Consider the following 18,928-nt stretch of genomic DNA (forward strand, 5'->3'; position numbering starts at 1 on the left):
CACTAGCAGCTATTTAGCAAACACCCCCTTAGTCATTAAAAGTTTTAACAAAATCTTATGGGAAAAGCGTCAAATAAGCCCTCTAACTTTATACAAAAGTGAAATTAACCCCTCAAAATTTTAAATGTGCAATTAAACACTCCAACTAGCTATTTTAATGCATTGAAATCCTAACATTGATTAATGACCTGCAATAGCAGGTCACTTGTAGGTAATCGACCGCCAGCTTCATCCGAATAGAAGGCCACCACATTTAGGTCACCTTCTCGTTGGAAAAGGTGACCAAGGTGGTCGTCTTTGCCTGGCGATGGCGACCACTAGTTGCCTTCTTCAAAGAGGGCGACCGACGGTCGGGTTGTCGGTCATCGATTTTCCTCCGTTCAATGATATTCCAAGGTAGTCAAAGTAAATAGTAACAGTCAACGATGACTTATATACCGGTAACCTGTTGGTTACCGGTAAAATGGGCTTATTTGATCTAATTTATATTGTTGGAGTGTTTAATTGAACTTTTTAAAAGTTTAAGGGTCTAATTATATTTTCGTGTAAAGTTAGATGACCTATTTTACCATTATCCCAAAGAGTTATATCTACTTTTGGTCCCACAAGTATGGAACTATTTCCACATTTGGTCCCTGACTATCAAAATATTTAGATTTGGTCCCACGACTTTTAAACCCTTGCCACATTTGATCCCTGACTATGAAAATTTTCAGATTTGGTCCCACGACTTTTAAATCCTTGCCACATTTGGTCCCTGACTATTAAAATTTCTAGATTTGGTCCCATGACTTTTAAATCCTTGGTAAATTTGGTCTCGACTATTAAAATTTCTAGATTTGATCCCACGACTTTTAAATCTTCGCAACATTTAGTCCCTGACTATTAAAATTAAATTTGATCAGGTGATTCTAATCCCAAAATTAACAACTAATCTCCCTCCTAATTAAATAAATTGTATTTCCTTTAAAAAATAAATAAATTGTATTTTGTACAAAACATTCCATGTTTGTAAATTTAAATTTGTAATATAATTTTCATTTATTTGATTTTAACATTATTAAAGTTTGTATACAATATTTGTATTCTGTGATCATAATATCATTAATTCAACACCATATTAACTTATAAAGAATTTGGAGGTAACTTTATCGTAGGACCAAATCTGAAAATTTTAATAGTCGGGACTTAATGTGGCAAGGACTTTTGTAGAACCAAATCTTAAAATTTTAATAGTTGAGGACCAAATGTGGTAAGGATTTAAAAGTCATAAAACTAAATTTAAAAATTTTAATAATCGGAAACTAAATGTGAAAATGATTCCATACTCGTGAGACCAAAAGTGAAAATAGTTGTTTTCCCAAATCTTATTGAATACAGTCTCTATTTTTGGGTTGCTTTAATAAATTAAAAAGAGTCACTGTTAGTATTAAAAAAAAAAAAAAAAAAAAAAAAAGGAAAACTTGGAATAAACTTGAACTTGAACTTCACTTGGTCTCTTTAAATTGGCGTATGGCAACCGGCCGGCGTTCTCTTTTGATGGACCGAATGTGGATGGAGACGAGCTGATGAGAACTGAATCCGTCGGCGGCGAGGAAGAATAATGGTAAGAAGCATCTTCCCTCTCTCCAATCGCAGACTCATTCGTCGTCTCCTCCCTCCGCTCAAACAACAGACGGCCGCCATTCACACTACAACAGTTACTCGTCGACGGCTCCGATTTGAGTCCCAACTGACCCGTTCCGAACTCCTCGATCGGATATGTCGACTCTTAATTCTCCGGCGCTATGACAGCATCAATATTGATTTCTCCGACGCCCTCGTTGACGCCGTTCTTCGAAAGCTCAAGCTAAACCCCGAAGCCTCTCTTCATTTCTTCAAACTAGCTTCAAAGCAGCAATTTTACAGGCCGCACATGAAATCTTACTGCATAATCGTTCACATATTGTCGAAAGCTCGAATGTTCGACGAAGCGCGGTCTTATTTGGATGAGCTCGTGGAACTCTCTAGACAAAAGGAATTAACGTCGCTTGTATGGAATGGATTGGTTGCAGTTTATACAGAATTCAAATTTTCTCCCACGGTTTTTGATATGGTTCTGAAAATTTACGCTAAGAAGGGGTTGATTAAGAATGCATTGTACGTGTTTGATAATATGCCCAAGTGCGGCTGCAGGCCGAGCTTACTGTCTTGTAATAGTTTGTTGAGTTGTTTGGTGAAAAATCGTGAATATCATACTGCATTTTGTGTTTATGATCAGATTACTAGAATTGGAATTTCTCCTGACATATACACTTGCACAATAATGGTAAATGCCCATTGTAAGGATGGTAGAGTTGATAAAGCTGAGGACTTTATTGAGAAAATGGAAGCAAAGGGTTTGGAAGCAAATAGAGCCACTTACCATAGTTTGATCAATGGGTATGCGGAGAATGGTGATATGACTGGAGCTGAAAGAGTGTTAAGATTAATGATTGAAAGAGGTATATCCAAGAATGTGGTGACGTACACATTGCTAATCAAGGGATATTGCAAGCAGGGGAATATGGAGGAAGCAGAGAAAGTATTTCGAGGGATGGAGGTGGCAGAGAATGATACAGTAGTTGTGGATGAGCAGGCCTTTGGTGTGTTGATAGATGGGTTTTGTCAAATTGGGAAACTGGATGAAGCAATTAGGATTCGAGATGAGATGTTGAAATTAGGCTTGAAAATGAACCTATTTATTTGCAATTCATTTATAAATGGTTATTGCAAGCTTGGTCAAGTCCGCAAAGCAGAATGGATTATAAGGACTATGATGGGCTGGAATGTAAGACCAGATTCTTACAGCTATAATACCCTATTAGATGGTTATTGCAGGGGAGGTTGGACAAGTGAAGCATTCAACCTTTGTGATGAAATGATTCAAGTTGGTATAGATCCAACAGTTGTAACTTACAATACTCTCATGAAAGGTTTATGTCAAGCTGGTGCCATTGGTAATGCTTTGGACCTCTGGCATTCGATGCTTAAGAGAGGTTTTGCTTCTGATGAAGTTGGATATGGTACTCTTTTTGCTGCACTTTTTAAGGCAAATGATTTTGAGAAGGCTACAATGTTGTGGAAACATATTATGGCTAGAGGGTATACCAAAAGCCTAATTCTTTTCAATACAATGATCAAGGGACTATGTAAGATGGGGAAAATGATTGAAGCTGAGCAGCTTCTTGACAAAATGAAGGAGCTTGGCTGTTCACCTGATGGAGTAACTTATAGAACCTTAATTAACGGTTACTGTAAAGATGGTCAAATTGAAATGGCTTTGAGAATAAAGGGAGTCATGGAACAGCAAGGAATCCTTGCTTCCATTGAAATGTACAATTCATTTGTTAGTGGATTTTTTATGGCTAGGAAGTTGAACAAAGTCGAAGATCTTCTCAATGAAATGCATGCAAAGGGAATAACGCCCAATGTTGTTACATATGGTGCCCTTATTACTGGATGGGTTAAGGAAGGAGAGCTTGAGAGAGCTTTTAATGCATATTTTGTGATGATAAATCAGGGGTTGAATCCAAATGGGATCATATTCAGCACCATTATTGGTGGATTATATAGGCATCGCAGGACTGCTGATGCAAATATGTTGTTGCAAAAAGTAATGGACTTTGATACTAGTCTGAACCTTAACTGTCCTCATGGTTTTCCGAACCCCCATGTAAGATCATTAGATGTTCAAAAAATTGCAAATTCCCTTGATGAGGGGGTAAAAAATTCTATTGTGCCGAACAAAATACTATATAATCTAGCAGTACTGGGGCTATGCAAAATTGGAAGGATGAATGATGCCAGAGAAATGATTAGTGCTTTGTTTGAGAAAGGATTTATCCCAGATGAGTTTACATACTGTGCCTTGATACAGGGTATTTCATTAGCTGGTAATGTTGATGAGGGTTTTAAATTACGGGATGAGATGCTAAAAAGGGATCTTGTTCCTAACATTGCTATCTATAATGCTCTCATCAATGGCCTTTGTAAAACAGGAAATGTTGATAGAGCACTGAGACTTTTTCATAAGCTTCACTCAAAAGGCCTAACCCCCAATGTTATAACCTATAATACTTTGATTGATGGGTACTGTAAGACTGGTAATACTAGTGAAGCTCTTGAATTGAAAGAGAGAATGATAAAAGCTGGGATTACTCCTTCAATGATTACTTATTCTACTTTGACAAATGCTCTGCGTAGACAAGGAAATGTGGAAGAAGTATCAAAACTTTTGGATGAAATGATGAAGGCTAGCGGGGAACTGAATCTTGTGACGAAGAGAACAATAAATGAAGGTAATGACATCTAGGATTACTTCAAATTCACTCACTTTATTTAACACACATTCTTTAGAATATCAGTTATCTTATTGCTTGTGTAGTATGCTATTGTGCCGATTATAAAATTCAAATTGATTTTTTTTTTTAGTGGCAGGCATTGGGGTTTAGTCTCCACTTGCAGGGAAATGTTACAAACAGATGAAGAAGCCTAATTAATCTGGCTCCTTCTCCTTGATACAAAATGCATTGTTGAATTTTAAGAACTTAGGGAATCAACCAAATTCTAAATCTGGAGTTGGATGTATGCAGCTCTGTTTTATTGGGTTGAAGTAACTAAGTTATAGAGATCATACATTCGCTGTGTTATGTGCTTTTCAGGTATGAACCCTCTAAACCTTCTGTTACTTCAATATTATTGTAATTTGATATTTCTTTTAAAAAAGAATCCAATAACAAGCCTAGTTATTACAGAGACAACTACCATCATAATAGAGTTGAGTAACCTGTACTAACAATTATGTCATCTTCTCAAAGACACATCTATTTATTGTTTGTGTAGATATCGTGGCTTGGGATATAATACCGTCTTTTCTCATCTCTTTTACTCTTAGAATGTACTTTAACTTGATTTCAAATGTTTTAGTATCAATTCAACAGAACATTATAATATAATTTGTTCCGTTTTATTTAATTTAGCAAAGTCTACTAGCTCAAAACCCTTGTCATTTCATGACATAGATCACATCTTAAACAGACATGGATATTTGATTCACAGGGATTGGTCCATGCTGCGTGACCTAGGGTTAACTGGTCACTCCTCAACAGCATGTTCAATGAGGTCAATCTCATAGGAAAATATTCATTTTGGCCTGAAACCATGTCATTGGAGGGGCTGGATCAAACCAAACAAGAGTACAACCTCGGTGAGAAAAATGAACCAAGCCCTGTTTGTTGTGGAAATTTTAGCATTAGAGCTAGTTCCTGGTAGTTTCTACTTGTTAACATTTGTATTTAAAAAAAAAAACATATGTTAATCTTGTCTTATTCAGCATTCTTATCCTAAATGCAGTAAATGCTCCTACTTTATGACATGAAAATTTTCTCATGGCAGCATGCACCATTCAAGCTTCTCATTTTTAAGAAGTAAAGATTATATGTGCATATATACACCTACTATTGCTTCTATTTATCGTGCTATATAATGTCTTAATTTGCAATATTATGAGTGATGTCTTGTGAATAGACCTTAAACACAACTTTGTACAAAAAATGAAAAGAAAAAGAAAAAGAAGCAGAACTTGTGAGATAGGCTAAACAAATTCATCACTGTTTGCTTCAAACTATTGCATTATACAGTTTCCGAGGATTCCGTTCAGCAACTATTGCCCTGTAATCGGTAAAGACTAACAAATTCACTGAAACAATTTGCTGGAATTTACACCATAGAATTTACTCAGTTTGCTATGGAGTACGGGAATGACTATTTAACTTCTTTTTTTTTTTTTTTTTTTTTTTTTTTCCTGATGATTTTTACTAAAAAATTTCAAAGAAGAAAAACAAATGGTATTAAGATTCTGCCAGGTATGATGCTATAAATAGAAATTCATTGCCACATAGACACATAGTTGTGCTTTTCCCTAGGGTATTGCCCTCAATCACATAACACTTGTTCGATTCTCACTTTTTTTTGTTTTTTGTTTTTTGTTTTTTTTTTTGGGATGGGTAAAAACGCTTTTTATTCTCACTTCTCAGCAAATTCTGTGGCTTTGTAGATGGATATCTGTTGGCTGTTGCATGATTATTTTTACCACAGAAGTTGCTGAAAACTATAATTAAATGTTATAGTTGTATGCAATATTGACTTAGGTTCTGGTGGTTCACTTGATGAGTATCTTGTATTTTTGTATTTGCAGATAGTGAATCACAATTAAATGAAGATGAACAAATTGCCAGAGCTCTTTGGGAGTGCTTGAGCATTGAATATCCACCTTTGCAGGCAAACCAAAATGGCAGTTGGCAGGGATGTGGATATAGCAATGGGAACTTCTATCAACTTGTAACTTCCCCCTACACAACAAGTTGTAGGTTGGTTAAATCTTCTTACTTGCCCCAAATTTTCTCATCCTAAGCAATAATTTATATTCAAAGACCTTAACTTTTCTAAATCCACTGGGTTCATCAATGTCCTAGCTGCATCCATTTGGATGCTACCTTACATAAATTTCACATATGCCTCTTCTTTCTTTTGAAAGACAGATCAGAGCTTCACAGATTGTGCAGTTTTGCAGTTTGAGTGTTTGTTTGTTTGTTTTTGTTTTTTTGTTTTATTTTATTTTTAAATTGTTATTACTGATAAATGATATTTGCATTTGTTAGGATGTTCTGGTTGTAACACTGAGATTAGTCATGGATAATTCTTAATTGCAGGTTACATTTTGGCATCCAGAGTGTTTTAGATGCTATGCTTGCTGGATATGGCATTGTGCACAATATTTTTGCTGGATACACTTTAATCTATATCTCTTAGTTTCCATCTCACCAAAAAAAAAAAATCTCTTAGTTTCTTGAGAAAGCGTGCCAGTTTATTGTCTATTCTTGTATTGGTTTTACTATTCCTATTTGCATACAGAATATCTGTGAAAAAGCTTTCATTTAGCAAATTACTTGAATGTGTTGATTAAAAGAGATTTATGCTTTGTATTTACTATAAGAGTCTATCTCTGTATGTGTATGTGAGATATATATATATATATATATATATATATATATATATATCAAATGCCTTTTACTAGAATGCTTGTTTCTAAAAATGGAAAAAGTAGGGGTTTATTGATCACATATCAATTGGGTAGGAAAAGAAGGAAAAAAAAGTGGCATAAGACAAAAAATGCCTCCCATATATATATATATATATATATATATATATTTGGCAAAAAACAAGCTCTCTCTCTCTCTCTCTCTATATATATATATATATATATATGTGTGTGTGTGTGTGTGTGTGTGTGTGTGTATTTATTTATTTATGTGTCCATGTGTTATAGGAAACTGTGCAATTTAAGTAAGGATTGATGAAGCAATGGGCAATAAAAAAATTGGCCTTTGATTTGGGTATGAAAGTGTAATTGGAGAGCAGAAATTCTTTGTTGTGAGCATATCATTAGTAAATTGTCTCCAAGTGTGATCTGCCTTATTTCATTCCTCTTCCTATATTTGCAGCTTTCTATGTCTGGAAACTATCCATCATTGCACGTAAAGTGCAATCAGCCTTCTTTTTTTCCTCTTCCTATATTTGCAGTTTTCTATGTCTGGATGCTATCCCTATCACTGAACTTGCTACAAGATGCAGTATCACCCACAATGTGATTTCTACAAACACTTAACATATATTTATATAATCTAGTATTCATTCAACAGTTGTTTTCTCTTCACTTTTATGTTACATTTCCTTTTCTTTGATAGCCAGCAATATATAACCAAATTGGGTTTTATCTGTCATTGTGTAAGTGGTTCATAATGTAATTAGACCTAGAACTTGTTTAGCACAGATGTGTAGGTCAAATGCAGTCAAATTATTTTTTAACATAAAAGCGTATCATTTACTTTGAAATTTTCAGATGCCAAATATAGGAACCTGAAAATCCTTTCACAGACATGAGAACTGAACCATATAGATTGACATGTCTTGAAGTTGCATAATTCTTATTTTGTGTGGTCTTCTTAGGTAGTGCTTACTTTTATGTTTGTTTCTTGTCTCTTGCTGTTTGTAAGGCACTAAGGCTAGGATGAACCATAACTGAGCTAAATAACCACGGAATGCTCTGCATGCAGGGGATTGCAGGCTGTTGATAGGATTGATCCTTGTGTATGGGAATATTCATGCTTGGCTTCAACTCAAAGGTAACTCTCAAATGTGCTGTGCCATGATGTTGATCTGAAATGATTTCATTTGCATGGCAATTCATCTATCTGTATTATCAGCTGGAAAAAAAACTGCTTCCTATTGATCTTGGTAGTGGACTAAATTTGTTGGGTATATGTAGGTGCTGGTGCTTATGTGGCAAGAATCTCGGATTATGTCCTTGTTGTGCAGCAACAGTGCTCAATTCATACTCTCAAATCACAAGATCAGTTCTTATGAATGGAATCTCAGGAGGTACTTCTAACACCAGATTGAATCTTGGATCACTGGTTTATGGAAATAGGTACTGAGCCAGTTTGCTGGCAGTCCTTAATTATACTTGAAATAATTCTTGATGACAGTTTACTACTCTGTACTAGCTAGCCTATGGTTAAACTTTGTGTCTCATGCATAGTAAAACTTTTCCAACCTTTTTCGTTACAAAAGGCATCGATTCTTATATTTTTCTGCTCATCATAGCATTATGATGAGTGCTCTTTAATCCCTTGCATAGATAATAACTAGGCATCTCTTTTTCAGGTTCAGAAAAACTTGATATCCTTTAGATTCCAGATCTTAAAAATATGTCGTTTTCCACTCATAGTCTAACATTCAACATTTTGTATATTGTCCAGTCATAGTATTTCCATTCCAGACTTCGTTGCAAGCTCGAGCTATTTGGGATGTGGAATCTCTGGAGAGCATTCTTATTGCCTGATTTGTGGTCACTAAAGAGAAGCTAGTTTTGACATTCTTTACGACTGTGAGTTTGCACAAGCCTGCTGGATGCAAATTATTGATACCCATAAGTAAGAACAAGAATACTCAATATTGGGTGTGAGAAAATTGCTGCTGAATTCAATACAGTTGGGCATCCGCTGGACAATATTTGTCCGGGCTTAGCTCAATGATTCAGTAGGCAGTATTTTGGAGAAGAGATCAATGTTCGAACTTCGGTGGCGACAGTGTGGAGAATATGCACAAAATGGGCAGATCTTTTGTGCGCACCGGCATTTGGCCATGTATGTTGAGTCATTGAGTCAGCATGATTTACATCCTCTCATATATTCTGTCGGGCCGGGATGTGGGAGGCCCTTGGAGTTGAGGATTCAACCTTTTGGAAGAAGTATTTTGCTTATATGATCTGGAATATATGGAAATTGAGGAGCTCCCTAGCTTTGAAGGGTATTCGAATCTCTCCAGAAGCATCAGAGTCCTATGGGTAGGGGATAAGGAGATTAAGATTTATATGAGTTGTCAACTGCATACCTCACACAAGGATTTTGGAAGCTTAGTTCTGATGGAAAATTAAGCTCATGTGACAATGTGTTAAAATTTACTAAAAATAATTTTATGGGTTAGATTGTAATTCTTTTTACGAAGTTATTATAATTTGAATTGTTTGAAATATGTATTTAATAGTTTTTAATTACCATAGAGAGTATATTTATTGATTGTATTGAAGATATTAGTTGATTAATTGAAATGGTGAAGACTAAAGGCTACATTTATTCTTGAAATTATCTCTCATGTTCAAAAGTGGATCTTATTATCATTTTTTAAAAGGAAAAACTTCATTACTTAACACAATTTAAAATTAAATCTTCAGGCTAGCTGGTCCATCCAATAGATGTGCGTACAATTAAGTGATGGATTAATCACTATGTTAAACAGTGAAAATTTTAGATACACTAAAAAAAAATTAAAACACAGATACAAATTGAAAGCGTAGAATAACACTTCCAATAATCTTGCATAGACATAACTTTTCTAACTAACAAATGAGCTACAATGTTTGTAAAAACAAACAAGAATGTGACATAGGAAAAATTCTTTACTAATTCTTTTACATCATCAAATCAACAAACTAGTAGCAGAAAGATTAGAGATAACATGGAATTCGTGAGAGCTTCTGTAATTCCCATTATTTCAGCTTCTTTTGGAGTAAAGGACCCTCCTCTATACATACATTTTGTAGCAATAAATTTACCTTCACAATCCCTAAGAACGCACCCAAATCCTGTTTCCGATCCTCGTTTGATTTAAGGCAGCATCAACATTAAACTTGACCTAACCAAGAGGGGGCTTTTGCCATTTAATTTCATGTCTCCTTTGGTTTAGTTCCCCAACAATTTCCCCCCCTTTAACTACACACAAATTTTCACAATAAGTTCTCACAACTTTCACAATGCTCTGAGCGGAGAGGGTGACATTTTCCCACAACTTTGATGACTTGACTTTGTAGTTCGTCAGCTTGGAAGAACACGTAATACTCGTAACTTTCTGTGGTGACGTGCAGACAATTCTATGCACTTAAAGCATTTCCAAATGCATAGTCAAACATTTCTAAATACACTGTCAAGTATTTCTAAATGCACAATCATAATTACAAAAATTACAAAAATGTTACCGCGTTTTCTCCCATTTTCATTGACTTTCAGCCTTTGATCATTTTCTAAATTACAAAAATTACAAAAATTATGTATTTGTAGTTAACATATTATGTACCTTCAATTTATGTATTGGCACATGATCTATTAACTGAAATAACATAATATGTTAACTACAAATACATAATTTATTAACTCCGACTCAAAAATTATGTACATACAAAAATTAATATATTATCTATCTACCGTTAACATATTATGTACGTTCAATTTATCTTCATAATATGTTAAGTACAAATGAAATATGAATGTTGTTTTGGACCAAGATCCACAATGCAATGTGGACCTAGCCCATGGTGTAAAAATTGATTTGCTCACCGGTAATACTATACTCCAATCATTATTCGGTAGATCATATTATTAAATAATGTATATTCAGTACACAAATAATATACTTTTAGTATATTACAAATGTACATTGTATTCAGGGAAAATAAATTATTTAAGTAAAGTACATTATTTTGTATAATATATATTCAGTACACGAATAATATATTTATATTAAAAATGTATTTTTTGTTATGATCCATACAACACTGTGTGAACCAGACCATGGTCCACACAATAATTTGCCACTATACTCACTCCCTCTTTTAATTTCTTTTTATCTTTTTACACTTTTTTTTGAATGCTACTGACTCTATTACAATGTAATATCTGTTCATATACTTTCTCTATTAGGACTCTATTATCCATATTAGACTAGGACTATATTATCTATATTAGACTAGGACTATATTATTCGTGTTAGACTAGGATTATATCTAGCATCTCTATATATTCGCTCCCTGTACTCTCAGACATCATTATTGAATACAACACAATTATATTCTCATCTGGTATCAGTTAGCCAGGGTTTTCTTTTCCAACATCCATGTTCCTCACTTTGTAGCAGTAGCCGATGGCATCAAACCAAGATACATCGTATCAGAAGCGGTCCGGTCAATGACGTGACGTTGATGATCCGTGTCAAATTTGTAACGGTTTCGGCCACACGGGAGCCAATTGTGTTTGGCGTTATGATGATCCGTGTCAAATTTGTGACCGTTTTGGTCACACGGGAGCCAATTGTTTTTGGCGCAATGATGATCCGTGTCAAATTTGTGACCATTTTGGTCACACGGGAGCCAAACTGTTTTCGGCGTTATTCAGGGGCTCCTGGTTTTCAGGCTAATGTGGCCGTCTCTGGTGATAATGGTGATTCCAACGGTCCTCATCAGTGGTTCCCTGACACTGGTGCTACAAATCATGCAACGCCTGATTCTTCTTTGATGACTTCTGCGACAAGTTATGATGGCCCGGAGACTCTGCGAGTCGGCAATGGTACAAGTTTGCCTATTGTTAATGTTGGTTCTGCTTCGTTAGCCACACTGATTCTATGTCTTTTAAGTTACATGATGTTTTGCATGTCCATGGTCTCTCTTCTTCTCTATTATCTGTCCAGCGTTTTGCAAAGGACAATAATGTTTTCTTTGAGTTCCACCCTCTTTGTTTCTATGTGAAAGACATTTTGACCAAGAAGGTTCTTTTTAAGGGACATGCGTCTGGGGGTCTCTACACACGGCCTGCGTCTTCTGCTTCCCCTGCTGCATTTGTTGCTGCACGGTCCTCTTACGTTTGGCACATGCGGTTGGGGCATCCTCATTCTCGAGTCTTACGTAAAATTTTAGCGTCTTCGTCTGTTGGTACATTTAATTCTAGTGATCTTCCCAATGTCTGTTCCTCTTGTCAATTGAGAAAATCTTCTCGTTTTCCTTTGTCTCGTGTCGAAACCACTAGTAGCATTATTTGGAATTAATTTATTCAGATATTTGGGGCCCTGCGCCATTACTTTCTGCGTATGGCTTTAAATATTTTGTGTTGTTTGTGGATGATTACACTCGTTATATGTGGTATTATCCCATGCGTGCTAAATCTGATTTGTATGTTATATTTGATAAGTTTCGGTCACTAGTTGAACGTTTCTTTTCTCGCAAGATTATTTCTTTTCAATCTAATTTAGGGGAAGAATATAAAAAGCATGGTTCCACTCTTGCGTCCTTAGGTATTCGTCACAGGCAATCATGTGCGTATACTTATGAAAAAAATGGCCGGGTAGAACGTTGGCATAGGCATGTTGTTGAAACGGGACTAGCATTAATAACTCAATCCTCTGTTCCGTCTCGTTTATGGGATTATGCTTTTGAAACTGCGGTTTATCTAATCAATAAAATGCCCACTTCTGTCTTATCTGATAAATCTCCTCATTATCTTTTGCATCGGTCTCCTCCATCTTATTCATATCTGCGTGTTTTTGGGTGTTTATGCTTTCCAAATTTGCGTCCCTATAATCGCAACAAACTACAGTTTCGGTCATCCCCTTGTGTCTTTCTAGGATATCCTCCATCTTTTCATGGCTATCGTTGTTTAGACACTAACACTAACAAGGTTTTTATCTGTCGCCATGTGCGATTCGATGAGGTTGTCTTTCCTTTTGTTGTTTCTGTGGATTCGCAGGTTCCAAAACCACGCTCGGAGCCGTGGGGTGTTGCACCAATTGTTTCTGGTGGTGATCCGACTATTGTCACGACTCGTGACCCTCCTGCCGCGCTCATAGCCTCTTCTGACCACCACCTCCAGCAGCTTGCTACTGCCGAGCCCGTGACCGAGTCCGAGCAGACAGTCACTGACCAGCCGGCTCCTCGGCCAAGAGGCCGGCCTCGTGGTCGGTCTCGTCACGCGCCCTCACCCGTTCGCTCTCATGGAATGAATACGAGAAGTTCGGGACCACATGATCATGTTGCTTTATCTGCTGCTGCTGTTACTCCTGAACCTACATGTTTTACTCAAGCGGTTAAATTTCCTGAATGGCGGGATGCAATGGATTTGGAATTTAATGCCTTGGTGCACAACAATAGATGGAGGCTTGTTCCCTTTAAATCAGGTATGAATGTAATTGGATGTAAGTGGGTGTTTAGAACCAAGAGAAAGGCTGATGGTTCGATTGAGCGTTACAAGGCTCGGTTAGTTGCCAAGGGATTCAATCAAATTGCCGGCGAGGATTTCTTTAAGACCTTTAGTCCCGTTGTTAAACCGACTACGGTACGTCTTCTTTTATCCTTAGCTATTTCTCGTGGATGGACTATTCGACAGTTGGACATACACAATGCTTTTCTAAATGGCAATCTCGCTGAGACGGTTTATATGCGCCAGCCCCCTAGTTATGAAGACAAAACGATGCCTGGGCACGTTTGTCTCCTTCAACGTTCTTTATATGGGCTTAAGCAAGCTTCCCGTGCTTGGTTCACTCGTTTGCATGATTTTCTGGTTTCTGCTGGTTTCTCACCTTCCAAGACGGATGTCTCTCTATTTATATATTCACATAGCAATACTCGTTTATATTTTCTGGTTTATGTGGATGATATTTTGGTTATGAGATCTGATCCGGCTCATGTGACTGCTCTTATTGACAAGTTGGCTCTTGAGTTTAAAGTTCGTGATATGGGTGTGCCCTCGTTCTTTCTGGGTATTGAGACCATTCCATTGTCTGATGGCATGCTTCTGTCTCAACAACGGTACATGAAGGATATTCTAAAACGAGCAGGTATGGTTGATTGCAAGCCCGTGGCTACTCCGGTTTCAACCACGAAGGCCGAGACTGATGCCGTGGTACCATACGCTGATCCCACTCAGTATCGCAGCTTTACAGGTGCTCTGCAATATCTTATGGTAACTCGGCCTGATCTTTCCTATGCAGTCAATCGTTTGTGTCAACACATGCACTCTCCCTCTACTGCGGATTGGGCGGCTCTCAAGAGGGTGTTACGGTATGTAAATGGTCGTTTGTGTCAACACATGCACTCTCCCTCTACTGCGGATTGGGCGGCTCTCAAGAGGGTGTTACGGTATGTAAATGGGACACTACATCTTGGTCTTAAGATTACGTCTTCTCCTTCTCTAGATATTCATGCATATTCTGATTCGGATTGGGCTGGCAACCCTGATGATCGCAAATCTACTAGTGGTTTTGCTGTATTTTTGGGGACCAATCTTGTCTCATGGGTTTGTCGAAAACAACGTACTGTGGCTCGTTCATCAATTGAGGCTGAATACAAAGGACTGGCTGATGTCTCTGCAGAGGTTACTTGGCTCGTCTCTCTGATGAAGGAAATCGGGTTTGCGCCACCTTCTGTGCCCAAACTCTGGTGTGACAATCTGGGAGCTACTTATCTGTGTGCTAATCCGGTGTTTCATGCTCGCACCAAGCACATTGAGATCGACTACCACTTTGTTCGTGATAAAGTCGCGAAGAAGGAATTACAAGTCAATTTTATTTCTACCAAAGATCAGATAGCGGATATTTTTACTAAGTCTCTTTCGTCTGTACGTTTTAATTTACTCCGTTGCAAGCTCAATGTTTTGGCTGACCAACCTTGTACTTGAGGGGGAGTATTAGGACTCGATTATATCTAGCATCTCTATATATTCGCTCCCTGTACTCTCAGACATCATTATTGAATACAACACAATTATATTCTCATCTTCTCAAAGGTTCGAACTCACAATCTTCCAAATGGAAGTCCAACTCGGGTTCCTTTTTTTTTCATCCAATAAACTAATGGGTTGTTTGGTTGTATGTAGTTACAATTCAATTACAGCCTAATTCGTTGGCCACCCGAATTATAGTGTTTGGTTTGAGAGAATTGCAATTCCACCGAATTGCAATTCTTCATTTTGTTGAATTGCAATTCATACTCTCCCCCATAAGAATTGCAATTCAATGGGAAAAGAAAAGGGAAAAAGGAGAAAAATGATTTTTTTATCCTTGATTATTATTAGCATTATTATTACACAAGGACAATTTAGTCTTTATACCACTTCTTCCCTTTTCAATCCCAATAATTCTATATTCCTTCCTACCAAACAGGCATGGTTAGAGTAATATTTCCAATGCTAACATATGATTGAGAAGCCTTTATCAATACCCAATTACCAATTGATAAAGCTGATTTCTCCACTCTAATGTGTATCTATCACACAGGTTTTACTAGTAAAAAATAACCTTAATCAAACACAATCCTTTTAGTACCAATTACACAAAGAGTAGACATAAACCAATACATATTTTGGTCAAAGCTTTATTTAATCCACTGGACAGAAACTCTTAAGCCCAACTAAAAAAACCAAACACAAAGCAAGAAGAATACAGATATGGTACTGTTTTTCAGTCATAATCATCATAATATATGCTCATGAAGTTGGTGATATTATAATATACTATCAGCACACAAAAGAAGAACCAACATGAGAGTCAGAGCAGTAAAGACCAGGGCGCTGTGAGAACCCTTGCTTTTCCAACATCTCCCTAGCCTTGTGAACAAGGTCTTGGTAAGTGACTGGCCCATCTGAGTCTTTGAGTATGGTCTGAATCGCATTGCTGAGGGCGCCATATGATTCCTGGGGATTGTTGTTAGGAGTAGCATCAGCTGATGTTTGGTCGGTTTGGCAGCCACTGATGAGAATGCCATTGTCTGGGAAATCCTTTTGGCTTGGTCCAGCATAAGCGTCTTGCTTGCTTCCTACAGGTGTTTCCAGAGCAGGTTTCACATAATTCTCATCGTTTTGCTCAAGCTTAGTCTTTAGAATTTCCAGAGCCAAGCCCCCAACCATCCCCAAAAAGCCACCACCCCCTCCAGTACCTTCGCCACTCTGAAGTTTATTAAAAATGACATTCATGAATTTCTTCACCTTAGGACTTGCATCTTCTCCAAAGACATCAAAAAGAGTTGGCCTAACATTCCCAACATCAATATCATCCTTACCAGTCTGTTGCTTAAGAATGTCAATAAGGGTGGATAAAGGCAAGGATCTGCTCTTGACATGGGTTTGATCCCCATATTCTGATTCAATCACTATTTCTCTCTCAGTCTCACTATCGTGTTCATGATGGTGATGAAATCCTGGGAGGTGAATGCCACGAGACTCAGCTTTCCCACGCAAGAATTTCCTGAATCCAAATCGAGATGATCCACCACCATCCTCATCAGCATCATCAGCATCAGCATTGTCATGGGTACTCTCTCCAATCTGCTCCTTGGCTTTATCAATAAGCCCACCACTATGGCATGAATCAGATACTATTGTTAGTCGGCAACCTTGCGGCAAGGAGTCCACCAGCTCTCTAAAATCATCATCTGAATAAAGAAGGGGTTGACGCACAGATAAAAATAGCAACAAGTCTAATGTTTAGCAATAGAAATGTAAAATCAGGATCCAAAAACACCTTTTCCAAGCCAAAAAGCGCCAGATAACCAATTGGTAGAACCATTAACCCAGATCAATACAGTTCAGACATGATGATCATCTAGATCAAATATTCAAATGCGAGGAGTATTGCCATATTGAATATTTATTATATTCCAGACTCAGTAAAACTTTATCTTATGAGCATCCAGAGCAATCACTCAAATGCAGTAGAAAAAAAAACAAACAATTAAAATATCAACTCGAGTTCACAGTACAATTCTCAACAGAGATCAAACCAATTTAAGCAGCGCTAACAATTGCAGGAAGCTGCAAAATTTCATTTCTAATCAGACAGTTTTAGATTAGTTCACAAAACTAACAATCACACTAATTGATGCTTGGAAACAAGTAATCTTAGTATCTTACCGGTGATAAGATTGAAATCAGAAGGGACGATGCACTCATCGAAGCCGGTGTCGTCTTCCTCGCCGGTCTCGGCCGGAAGGCGGGTACCGTGGCCGCTATAGTGGACAAAAAGGTAGTCGCCGGAGCCGGCGGATTTGACGAGATCGGAGAGAGCGCTGCGGATGTTGCGGCCCGTAGGCTGGGTGTAGGAAGCGTCGGTGTCGATGAGGACGGTGATGTCGTCCTCGGAGAAGCCGTAACGGTCGACGAGGCAGCGGTGCATTCGCCGGACGTCATTGACGCAGCCTTTGAGCTCGGCTTTGGTGCCAGGATAGTTGATTCCGATCAACACTGCTTTCCTCGCCATTTCTCTCCCGCTCGATCTGAATCTGCAGCGATCAGTACCGTTTATCACGCACGTTCACGACTCGATCAATCAATCAGTATATACTCCCTCCCTGTTTACTGTACAAAAAGGACGTTATCAACATTTCGCCATTACCTCTCCAATTAGAAAAAAGTTATAAATATTAAAGGGAAAATGACACTTTTTCTACCTATAGCATTTTTTCCCCCTAAATTATTGAAGTGGCTGTTTTTCCTCATGAAATGTTAAATGGACATATTTACCCTTAAACTAAATATTTAATTTATTTTTTTTTCCAACAAATTATGACCATAATTTGGTTCAAACTAAACAAACACTATAGCAACCAAACTGAAATATTCCAATTACAATTTAGAATCGAAATTCGATATTTAGAGTTTATTAAAATCGTGAACCGGAATGGACGTCATGTTCCGAACTGAAAAAATAAAATACATTTATTGTTGAATTTAGACTATTTTAAAATAAAAAATAAAATTTTAAAATAAAGACGGTTCAAAATCGCGAATCAGATCCGGAACCGTCGGTTCACGGTTCAAGATTTAATTTTCTTGATACATAATTTTAATAAATTGACATTTAAATATTGGGTTCTAGATCTGAATTATAACCGTAAACTATTAATTCGATTGCTTTAGTATCCGGTTCAATTCAAACCGAACCGTGGTCATCCCTACGTATACGCAATAATTTGTTAGAGTAATAAAATAAATAAAATATTTACTTTAAGGGTATAAATGTCAATTTAATATATTAGGGAGAAAAAAACACCACTTTTAGAATAATTAAGGGGGCTAATGTGCTTACCTAAATAATTGAGGGGGGAAAAGTGCTATAAGTATATAACTTAGGGGTAAAAAGTGTCATTTTCCCAATATTAAAAGTTTTTTCAAAAAATAAAAAAATTTATATTTAAAAATGATAACAAATTGGTAGATAATATAAGAAAAAAAAATAAATAAATAAATAATATATATCTAACTCTCGCAAATATAATAAAAGTCAATCTGGTTAAGTTTTAACGAAGTAAAAAACATATGTTGATAGTGTAGATGACATTGAAAGGTTATACTTTGTGTTTTATTTATAGTATCTCTTACATTTATTTTCTAAATTTACTCCTTTATTTTTTTATAGATTATTTAATTACTTAATTCTCTTAATATCGGTTACAAAAGTTAAAGAACGGTTATCAATTTAATGCCGTATTTCTTTTTTCCTTTTATGTTAATAACTAGAATGGTTACCAATTACC

General features: G+C 36.8%; 2 protein-coding genes across 7 annotated transcripts; one reads left to right on the forward strand and one right to left on the reverse strand.

Moving 5' to 3' along the window:
- The first annotated feature begins 1,470 nt into the window (after window positions 1-1,470).
- Window positions 1,471-9,613, forward strand: LOC109190500 (putative pentatricopeptide repeat-containing protein At1g19290). Of its 6 annotated transcripts, none has more exons than XM_019340987.1 (7): window positions 1,471-4,319; window positions 4,614-4,682; window positions 5,080-5,227; window positions 6,218-6,389; window positions 8,136-8,204; window positions 8,348-8,509; window positions 8,841-9,613. In XM_019340987.1, exons 1-2 carry the CDS (start codon window positions 1,604-1,606, stop codon window positions 4,646-4,648), a joined length of 2,751 nt encoding a protein of 916 aa, XP_019196532.1. In that variant the 5' UTR covers window positions 1,471-1,603; the 3' UTR covers window positions 4,649-4,682; window positions 5,080-5,227; window positions 6,218-6,389; window positions 8,136-8,204; window positions 8,348-8,509; window positions 8,841-9,613. The 6 variants fall into 6 exon arrangements, with proteins under 6 accessions (XP_019196532.1, XP_019196531.1, XP_019196534.1 ...); XM_019340986.1 differs by having other exon boundaries at window positions 8,146-8,204; XM_019340989.1 differs by lacking the exon at window positions 5,080-5,227 and having other exon boundaries at window positions 4,453-4,682; window positions 8,146-8,204.
- A 6,063-nt stretch (window positions 9,614-15,676) lies between these two features.
- Window positions 15,677-17,788, reverse strand: LOC109190504 (metacaspase-4). Its single transcript, XM_019340995.1, has 2 exons — window positions 17,307-17,788; window positions 15,677-16,828 (listed from the first exon to the last, which is right to left on the reverse strand). Exons 1-2 carry the CDS (start codon window positions 17,650-17,652, stop codon window positions 15,915-15,917), a joined length of 1,260 nt encoding a protein of 419 aa, XP_019196540.1. The 5' UTR covers window positions 17,653-17,788; the 3' UTR covers window positions 15,677-15,914.
- Window positions 17,789-18,928: the final 1,140 nt, after the last annotated feature.

The sequence above is a fragment of the Ipomoea nil genome, unplaced genomic scaffold (assembly GCF_001879475.1).
Source record: "Ipomoea nil cultivar Tokyo-kokei standard unplaced genomic scaffold, Asagao_1.1 scaffold1576, whole genome shotgun sequence".
Lineage (NCBI taxonomy): Eukaryota > Viridiplantae > Streptophyta > Magnoliopsida > Solanales > Convolvulaceae > Ipomoea > Ipomoea nil.

Coding starts and splice junctions, on each gene's coding strand:
- LOC109190504 (XM_019340995.1), bottom strand. CDS start 17,652: ATGGCGAGGAAAGCAGTGTTGATCGGAATCAACTATCCTGGCACCAAA. Junction 16,829..17,306: donor TGATTTCAATCTTATCACCG/GTAAGATACTAA, acceptor TTCTTTATTCAG/ATGATGATTTTAGAGAGCTG.
- LOC109190500 (XM_019340987.1), top strand. CDS start 1,604: ATGGTAAGAAGCATCTTCCCTCTCTCCAATCGCAGACTCATTCGTCGT. Junction 4,320..4,613: donor GAAGAGAACAATAAATGAAG/GTAATGACATCT, acceptor GGATGTATGCAG/CTCTGTTTTATTGGGTTGAA.